This window comes from Crocuta crocuta, unplaced genomic scaffold, assembly GCF_008692635.1.
Source record: "Crocuta crocuta isolate KB4526 unplaced genomic scaffold, BGI_CrCroc_1.0 scaffold503, whole genome shotgun sequence".
Lineage (NCBI taxonomy): Eukaryota > Metazoa > Chordata > Mammalia > Carnivora > Hyaenidae > Crocuta > Crocuta crocuta.
Window position 1 is genome coordinate 257,452 of NW_027527143.1, and position 8,971 is coordinate 266,422.

Consider the following 8,971-nt stretch of genomic DNA (forward strand, 5'->3'; position numbering starts at 1 on the left):
CCCCCCCCCCCCCCCATTAAAAATCATTAAAATCAAATTCTTTACTTGGCTGGACCATGATCTGGTTTATTCTGTTGCAGTGGGAAGAGGAGAAGAACTTTGGTGCTTCACTATTGCTTCCAGGCCTAAAGCAAAAGAACTCAGTGGGTTTGAGTTCCCAGTTGTATGGCTATGCACTTCTTGGTAAGCTAAGTGATTGTTACAAATACCGTTCTTCGTGGATAGAACGGCTGCATTCTTCTACTTTGTAATACATTTTTAATTTGATTTCGGTATACTAGTGATCTTATTCATACAACTTTATTCATATGATATCATACCTAGGATTGTATTCATGTGCTGCAAGCTTTCAGTTTTAGACATAAAAATAGACTTTGTAGCCTTATGGGTATGGACTTATGCCTTAAGAGACAGTAAAAAGGGTTTTAAAACCTGTTATCACTGGTAAGGTAAAAACTAGGTCTGGTGGCTTTTCATTATATTTAATGGTAATCAACGTGAGGAAGGGATAGAGAACGGAAAGTTCTGGCCTTCTTTTGGGAAAACCAGCCAGCCAGTAAAATATTTCCCAGTATTAACAGTAGTCTTTCTGTCTCTTTTAGACCTAAAGTCCAAGAGGTAAGAAATCAAGAGTTAGGGTTGAACTGGTATCCCCTTTTGCTGTTGGCTTATGTGTTTTGCCTTTGCCTTCAGGTGGTCATTCAGGACTGTTATACTATGTGAATTGTTCAGGGAGTTCAAGACTGAGAAATTGCATGTGGTTGCCACTGTCTCTGTGCAGAGGCCCTGGTGCTTCGGGACCTGTGGCCATCAGATGAAAAGCTTTGCTCTCACTGCGTCATGTGCTGCATCGCCTCACCCGGCCCCAGTGGAAGCAGCTTTCCCAGAATGTGACTGCAGTCTAGCCCCAAGTATATTAAAGTCTAAAATTAGCTGTCACCTGATAAGCTTTTTCTATTTCTGCCCTACTATAGCCCTCCCAAATCCTCCTTCCCAGGAATGATAAGTTAAGGTGGCTTTAAGACCTGACAGTTCAAGGTGACTTTGCCCATGAAGTGCAGAGGGGGCTTCTGTCCCCCAGGAACACAGAGACAGCCCCCGCCCCACCTGAGGCCCCTGGTGTCTGGTGTCCATGTCTGGAGCCCCACTTGTGATGGTTTGAGTAATCAAGAAAAGCATTCATGTCCCAAGATCCAGTAAGGATGATTTAGACTTTATGATTTTTAAGTACCGATGAAGCTCAAATAAAGGACAGTCAATGGGATGTTTTGGAGTGTTTTGAAAAATGTCAAAAATTTGCTGGCAGGGAAAGTTGTCATATGTTGATAAGACTTTCACTGGAGGAGAATTGTGAGAATTCATTTTCTGAGGAAGATTTTGTTCTTGAAACAAAAATAGTATTTCGGTTGTTTGACTCATTTTATAAGGGTAGTTCCACTTAAAGAGATAGATATATCAACTTCTCTAAGTTTCCCTCAGCCCTGTGATTCATATATCCTCATGGATAATTTCCACCAGCCCAAATGCAAAAGAAAAACAAATTTGTACAATTTCATATTTCAAAAATGGATTTGGTGAATTTTACCATATTCTTAATTATCCGTCTGAAATGGCACCAGGTTGCTGGATGGGGTGAGGCTCTTGGTACATATTTGAAGTGATTCTTCTTCATTTCTAGAGCTTCCAGGTACATATTCATTGGGCTTTCAAGTCCCTGGTCTCAAATGTAGTGGGAAGCCATGGCTGAGCCATCTTCATTGTTCTTTTTGGCCACAGGGAAGGTGGAATTGCAGCGAGGGCTCCGGGCTGTGTACCATAACATGCCACTGCTGTGGCAACCCGGCTACCTTGACAGAGCTCTTCAAGTGATGGAGAAGGTGGCCTCATCCCAAGAGGACGGGAAGCTGTGTGCAGAAGCGGTACGTCCTTCGGCTCTAATGCAATGTGCTTTAGCCATCTCCTGTTCCCTGTGAACCAGGCTGTGACTCTGTTTTCATTTTCTTCCCCCTGCCCCTCCTTTCTGTACTTCTATAGAATTATGTACTTCTCCAGTAGAAAGGGAATGAAAAACCATACACATCCTCAATGTTCCTGACCAAAAGCGTTAGAGAATAAGATTAATGTTGACTCTCTAGCTGTGTGTGGAGGAAAACTATCCCTCTCCTGAAATTTAAATGGAGTTCAGTAAAACACTACCCACTCTACTGCCCACTCCCCCAGTAAAATCTGAGTGGTAGCTCAAAAGAGGTTAATACTTCATTTTTAATTTTTGGCCTTTCTGTACCTTTGTAGTCCTGGGAGATTACATGGCAATTATTATCCCCCATAAAAGCCCTCCAGAGAGGAATCTTGGGACTATAGACAGCACAGTCTTGTTTTGCTTCTATGAAACGATTCTGTGGTGAACACACAGTGCTCAGGGATGAGGGTGGGACGCTCCTTGCATAGTCCTCAGGGGCTCAACCTGCCTGGACTGGGCCACTGCCTCCCCATGGCCCCAGCACATTTCTCAGTCACCTAGGGCTATTGACACTGTGGAGCCGCCAGACTTGGCCCACAGAGAACGTAGCACCTTAGAGCCACATGAAAGCCTTCTGCCCCACAGACAGCCAGTGTCCACTCCTGTCCAAACTGCTTATATCTTCAGAGGGAGGCCTAGACAGATGTTGGGTGTTGCATTACCAGGATATAAAAGTTAACTTTCAGCTCATTCCTTGTTTTGCCTTGACCACAGTCACTAGGGCTCACTCCTTGGCTTCATTTTCATCATGAAGATACACAAGTCTGATGCCTCTATTGGCCAAATACTGATGTCTGGTGAATCAGCATGTTCTTTGGTAGATATTTATAGCAGAACATACACATTCCTAAATACATATTCATATTTAACCCTGTTATAGTCAGTACTGGTGATAAAAATCACAGTATTATACATAAATCCTTTGCCAGAGAAATTAGTCCTTCCAGTCTGAGCCAGATTTGCATTCTTTTTGATCTGTCCTAATAGGAATATGATTCAGATGTCAGCAAGAATGGGATACGTGTTAGGTTTGGGTATAATGTATTAATGGTATTAAAAGACTTGGAGTATTTTCTAGATTTTTGTTCTAATGTGACATGGTAGAAATAATTGGTATCCAAGCAGGTGCTAATGCTGACCTTGAGGTTGTAGAATCTCTGACAATTAGGCCCTCAGTGGGTCAAGGGAAGGTGTGCCCCAAAGTGAATGTGTTGGGTGACAGAGACGACAGCAAAAAGAAACCCTCTGTTTTATAATTTACTTTCTAAGTCACAGAGATCACCTCGTTGTGAATTTCACATACGCCTGTCAAGTCTCTGTCAGCAGCTTGTGAGGGTTATACAGCTCCCTAATTTACAGAAATCCTATGAGCTACAGTCTTTCTGCAAAGGAAGCACTTGCCCGGATTCAGAGGCTCTCTTGCACACACTCGGAATGGCCCTCTGTTGGTTGTGCTCTGTGGCAGTTTTTCTCTCCTCCTTCCTCTTCCTAACAGGTTGGGGAAGAATTACCTGGGAGAGGGATTACTTTGATTACCCCTCGAACATAATTTTTGGATTCCTGCCCTATTGATTAAAGGTAAAAACAAATGCCATTGTGCTAATTCATATACAAATAATTCTGAGCTTGCTGATCTGTACCATTTGTTTTGAACTGAGTTGTCCATGCCATCTGACGGGGTGTTTCGAATGTAAAATCACGTCACCATGTCCACTTTCTATAATTTTATAAGAGAAAGAGTTGACCAGTCTTCAGATCCCAGCTGTTCCTTCCTATCCCTTCCCTACCCTCTCTTAATAGTGTGTTTTCAGGGTGCTTCACAGGATGCTTAGTCCCTGCCCCTTTGTCTGCTCCACAGCTGGATGTGCTGGACAGAGCGCTGAAGGCTGTGACTGCTCCAGCCTGTGGGTCTTCAGAGGAACAGCCCCACGAAGAAGACAGCCGGAGCTCAGAAGAACTGGTGGAGCAGTTGGACGTGGAGGAAACTGAACAGTCCAAGCTTCCCCAATACCTGGAACGATTTAAGGTGTGTTGTAGCAGAATTAAGTCCCTCTGAGCTGTACATTAAGCATGCTTCTCGGCTGTGGTGATAGGCAGCCCTTTTATGCATCAGTGTCACACACAAAGGCATGAAAACTGACATAAAAAATCATGCTTCAAACAGGAAGTGGTCTTAAAAGAAACAAATGGAATTTTTATGCTCCTTTTTGTACGTTAGCTTATCAGTCACAGTCTTGTCACTGGGGCAGCATGTCATTACCCACTCATCCCTGACATGTGCCTGATGGGTGGGTAATAGCTTGCCTCCTCAGAGCAGTCACCTGACTCCAACTCCAGGTGGAAGGGGTCTGGTCATTTCTCCATACTGCACTAACGTGCTTGATAACCCACAATCAAAGTAGAAATAAAAAGCCAAATTTGAGTTTGATGGAGATGGAGGCATCTTGTGTTGCTCGGCTTTGTGTTGTGCATTCCACTCAGGCCCTGAGAACACTTACTTGGACTGCATGGAAGATGTACACAAGTTTCCACTGTGTCTTTTCACAACAGATCTGAGCACTCAGGCTACCATTGGTACCTTTCGACTGCATGTCCCTATATCCTCTGTGATCAGAGTCAAGGAAGAAGAGCTATGTTCAGAGGTTAACCCCTTGGCCTCTTCCTTGCTTTGTTTCTAATCTATTTAGTGCAAAGAGAAAAACGTGCAGTCTGAAGAATTCTTTGTACGAAACAGAAAACCTTCCCATCCGTGCCAGCTGACTGAGCATGTCATTTTGAGACGGAGAGGTGTCATTTTGCCTGATTATTACACTTAGATCTGTTCAGTAATTTTTTTTTTATTTTTTAATGTTTATTTATTTTGAGAGAGCAAGACAGAGTACGAGTCAGGGAGTGCAGAGTGAGAGGGAGACACAGAATCTGAAGCAGGCTCCAGGCTCTGAGCTGTCAGCACAGAGCCTGATGCAGGGCTAAGACTCACAAACTGCGAGATCGTGACCTGAGCCGAAGTCGGACGCTCAAACAGCTGAGCCGCGCAGGCGCCCCTGATCTGTTCAGTAATTGTATTGCCCCAGCTCTAGGATACCTACTTCCCTGTGTTCCAGGCAGGGCTCCACTATACTTGTAGTAGTTGTTGCTCTTGGTACTTTTGTAGTCATCGTTCAACGTCCCTCTTACAATTTGAAAACTAAGAAAGAAAGGTTAATATTAGGTACACAGAGAATTGGCAGCTAAGAATTGACATACCTGCTCATTGCTCTTAACTTTGGATTTAAAAAGGCTAAAGAACAAACAAAACATCTCCTTAGCCCCATAGATTATCATCCAACATACTCATATTTAACCAAGGCTGCCACAAAGATGACCACCTCTTTCTCTTGTTCCTTATAATATTTAATCTCAGAGAATAGAAATCTATGCTGCATTAAATTCTTAGTCCTCATCCTCCCACAAATGTTTTTTTTTTGAAAATCAAAATGAAAAGAGACAAGTACTTATTGGCTGCTAGCTGTGTGTTAAGCGCCAGTACATTTCATTTATCTTCCCTGTGTCTCTGCGGGTAGGCGCTGCTTTTCCTACCTTACCTGACACCAGGCTGAGAGAAACTTGCCCTTGAGTGACTGATTTGGGATTTGAACAGAGGTTTGCTGACTCAGATTTGAGCCGTCATTCTGGCGTCCCAGGTTGTCTCCTTGGCCTCAGACCACAAGGAAAGTGATACCAGAAAGAAATAACTTCCATTGTACATTTCCTTTTCTTCCTATTGCCTGATTTTTATACTCTCAGGTAATTTGGGGTCCATTTTAACAGGCCTGACCCATCACACTAGGCGTGTAGCCACTACTTGACGCACGGATCCTGCCTATCTTCTTCCCCGTATTGGAGCAGGCCTCATCGCCTAAGCCAGTGAAGGGCATTTGTTTTTGGTACATGGGGATGTGTGGTATAAGCTAGAGCTGGGGCCATTAGTGGCTCTCTCTTGATGATCTGCATCTTGAAGCACTTAAGTATATTAGTGTTTTTAGTACTTTACTTCTCCAGGAATATAATACCAACCAAGCCAAGATGCCCTTTCAGATGGAGCTGTGAGCAGTCAGTGTATGAAGGCTGACCTGCAATGGAACACAGCAGGTGGAAGCTTATAATAGTGCAAGGACTCCTGGGAGCTGGTTAGCATGCCATTAGTAAAAAAAAAAAACCCTTGCAATGATTTCCATCTGTTGAAGCGAACGCTGGCTAGACAAGCATTTATCTCAGCTCTTCAGAAGGAAACGATACAGACGGGCTAGCTCCAGTTTATCAGCTGCTTCTGCCATTTTGTGTGCATCGTGAGTTCCTTGCTCTGGGAGTTGGCTGCTTGGTTTGGTGCAAGTCTGAGTGGAAACATAGATCTGTTATACTTGTGCTGCCTTTGTGGATTAAAACAAGAAATTACATAGAGAATTGCAGCATATGGAGATCCATTTACTGTTTGTGAGTGAAGAGAGAGATCACATGTGGTGCATCTTAGCAAAACTGCTGGGCTGGAAAAAAAGAGCAAATGCTAATAGCACCTAGATGAAAGGCAGCATGACAGGTTCCTAACGAAGTGCCTTTTCCTGCAAACAGAATGTGTGGACATTTTGCAAGGGATTTAATCTCTTTTCCTCTTTGTATCTCCCACCTGTACCCTCCTCCCTCCCCCATCTCCTCTTTTTTTCTTTGTTTCCAACAGGACTTACATTCTAAGCTCCAGGCTTTGGGCAAAGTTGAGCCAGAAAGCCTTTTGACTCTGACCATCCAGCTCATCAAGGAACAGCTCCCCACCTGTGAAGCAGAGGACATCGCAGCCTATGAGCAGAAGCTGCAGCAGTGGCATCAGGAACGGGTACACTTGATTCAGAGGGAACAGGAGCAGAGGGAAAGGGCAAAGCAGGAGCACGAGGCGCAGAGAGCAGCAAAGGCATCTACCTAACATGCCCGCAGGCCCCCGGCCCCACCACAGCAACTTCACGAGGCCCCATCCTAGGATTCATGGTGACCCTGATGGCAGCCTCAGCTTCCTCCGTCCGTCTTCTCCTCTCTCTCGAGCAGGCCACTTGTGACAGAGCCACAGTGTTCGACATACTAAGACACTGTGACTTCCCATCAGATGCCGAGAAGGGCGGCAGAGCTCTGAGTGGCAGGTGATCAGACTGAAGCCCCAGCGAAACACCTTAAAAAGGTGCAGTCAAGGCTTATGGTGGGGATTCCAGGGTCAGGGATCAGTGCTGAACGTTGAAAGTTCCTGGTACATAGCAGTGGGGGAGGGAGAGGCCGTGGCTCAACAGCCTGGTCTCGAGCACAGGCTTCTGAACAGCCTCTCTCCCCAGCAGGCAAGCTACATGTCTTGAGGCCTCGTCCCCCTCGGTGTCCTCCCGGCTGGCTGTGGGATGCCCACATGTCTCACTTTCTCCCTCCCCCCATACCTCTTCTCTACAGACATAAACTGGGGAGAAATTGAGGACAGGAATGAAGACGACACCATGAACCCACTGGCTTTCAGATTTCAGGTCCCCACAGTGACAGTTTTAGAATGGAAGGGTTTTTGAGGAGAAGGCTAGCTCTGAAGCCTCCTGGGCTTGGCTTCTCCATCACGTTGGGGTAACTTCTTTCCAAAGCATTGTCTCAGCTCCCTCCTCAAGGAGGTAAAGTGAGCCTTTTGTGTCCATGTATGCACACATGTGCAACTTTTGAACACACATTTCACTTGGAGAAATAGGAGAAAACAAGAGGCAGGATGGGACTTGTAGTGCATAGGAGACGTGAGTAACTGTGAACCTCTCAGGAGGTGGAAGTTCCTTCCTGAGGTTTCTCTGTGAAAGGGGTTAGGGGCAGCTCCTGCTCGCCGTATAATTTTGCCTTTAAGTACAATGGTATACTTTTATTCAAGGTTGTGCCCTTTTAATCAAGAACCTGTGGAAATAAATGTTCTGGGATTATTTTGGTGTATTATTTATCTTTCAGGGAAGGGAGGGAGAGAGGAAGTCACACCATCAGGATGGTGATTCTGATTTTGAGCAACATATTTTTAACCCTTCTTCTCCATCAGACTTCGCACCACAACCTTTATACATTGTTTGAGAACTAAGTGTGTCACTACCTTGGGCAACCCTGTGAGGGAAGCCAGAGCAGCCTCATTCTTGAGCGAGGAAACTGGCTGGCGCTGCTGCTCACCCTGCGTGAGCTTTACCTGAAGGCCACGTCCAACACAGGGCCTTGTGGGTGGGCAAAGCTGAGTTGTACCTAGGTAGAAGGTCATGACCAAAAGTCACGCGTGATATTTTGGTTGATTAGGGGCAGGGCTTTTTCAGCCCCTCCCTTATAGCCAGACGAACGGTCGAAATAAATCAGAAGGCCCCTTTTGCTCGGTAAGTTACTGACCATCATGACATGAAGCATCTTATTACCACTTCAGCTCATAATTTGGTCTTCTATTTCCTCCCCATCTGTCCCTGTCGCACTTCATTTCCAGTTTTACCAGAGCAGGAAACATGAAAACTGCTGAGCGGCAGCAAATATCTTCCCCTACTCTCGGGCTGCGTTGCCTTGGCACCAAACTTTGCACTTTGCTTTCATACCTTGTGGCTGGCCATGGGTATCAGATCTGCGTGTGGGGTTTTTGTTGTAGGTTTTACATGTACTCAGNGAACATGAAAACTGCTGAGCGGCAGCAAATACCTTCCCCTACTCTCGGGCTGCGTTGCCTTGGCACCAAACTGCACTTTGCTTTCATACCTTGTGGCTGGCCATGGGTATCAGATCTGCGTGTGGGGTTTTTGTTGTAGGTTTTACATGTACTCAGAGGCCCTGGAAATTAGTTGATTAGTCATTTTTTCATTGTGAATGGAATAGATTCTAGTGAATAGAGGCCAGACGTGCTACTAAACATTGTACACTGCAGCAAGACAGCCCGCATGACAAAGAAGTATC

The 8,971-nt window shown here is 45.2% G+C and overlaps 1 protein-coding gene across 3 annotated transcripts in view; it reads left to right on the forward strand.

The window, feature by feature from the left end:
* The window catches only part of MRPS27 (mitochondrial ribosomal protein S27), an 85,223-nt gene extending 77,243 nt beyond the window's left edge, over positions 1–7,980 (forward strand). For all 3 annotated transcript variants that reach the window (XM_077759491.1, XM_077759631.1, XM_077759563.1), the window contains 4 exons: positions 81–183; positions 1,777–1,919; positions 3,879–4,046; positions 6,735–7,980. In XM_077759491.1, the coding sequence (XP_077615617.1) occupies positions 81–183; positions 1,777–1,919; positions 3,879–4,046; positions 6,735–6,974 (654 nt within the window). In that variant the 3' untranslated portion in view covers positions 6,975–7,980. The remainder of the gene's footprint in view (positions 1–80; positions 184–1,776; positions 1,920–3,878; positions 4,047–6,734) is intronic.
* The last annotated feature ends 991 nt before the right edge of the window (positions 7,981–8,971 follow it).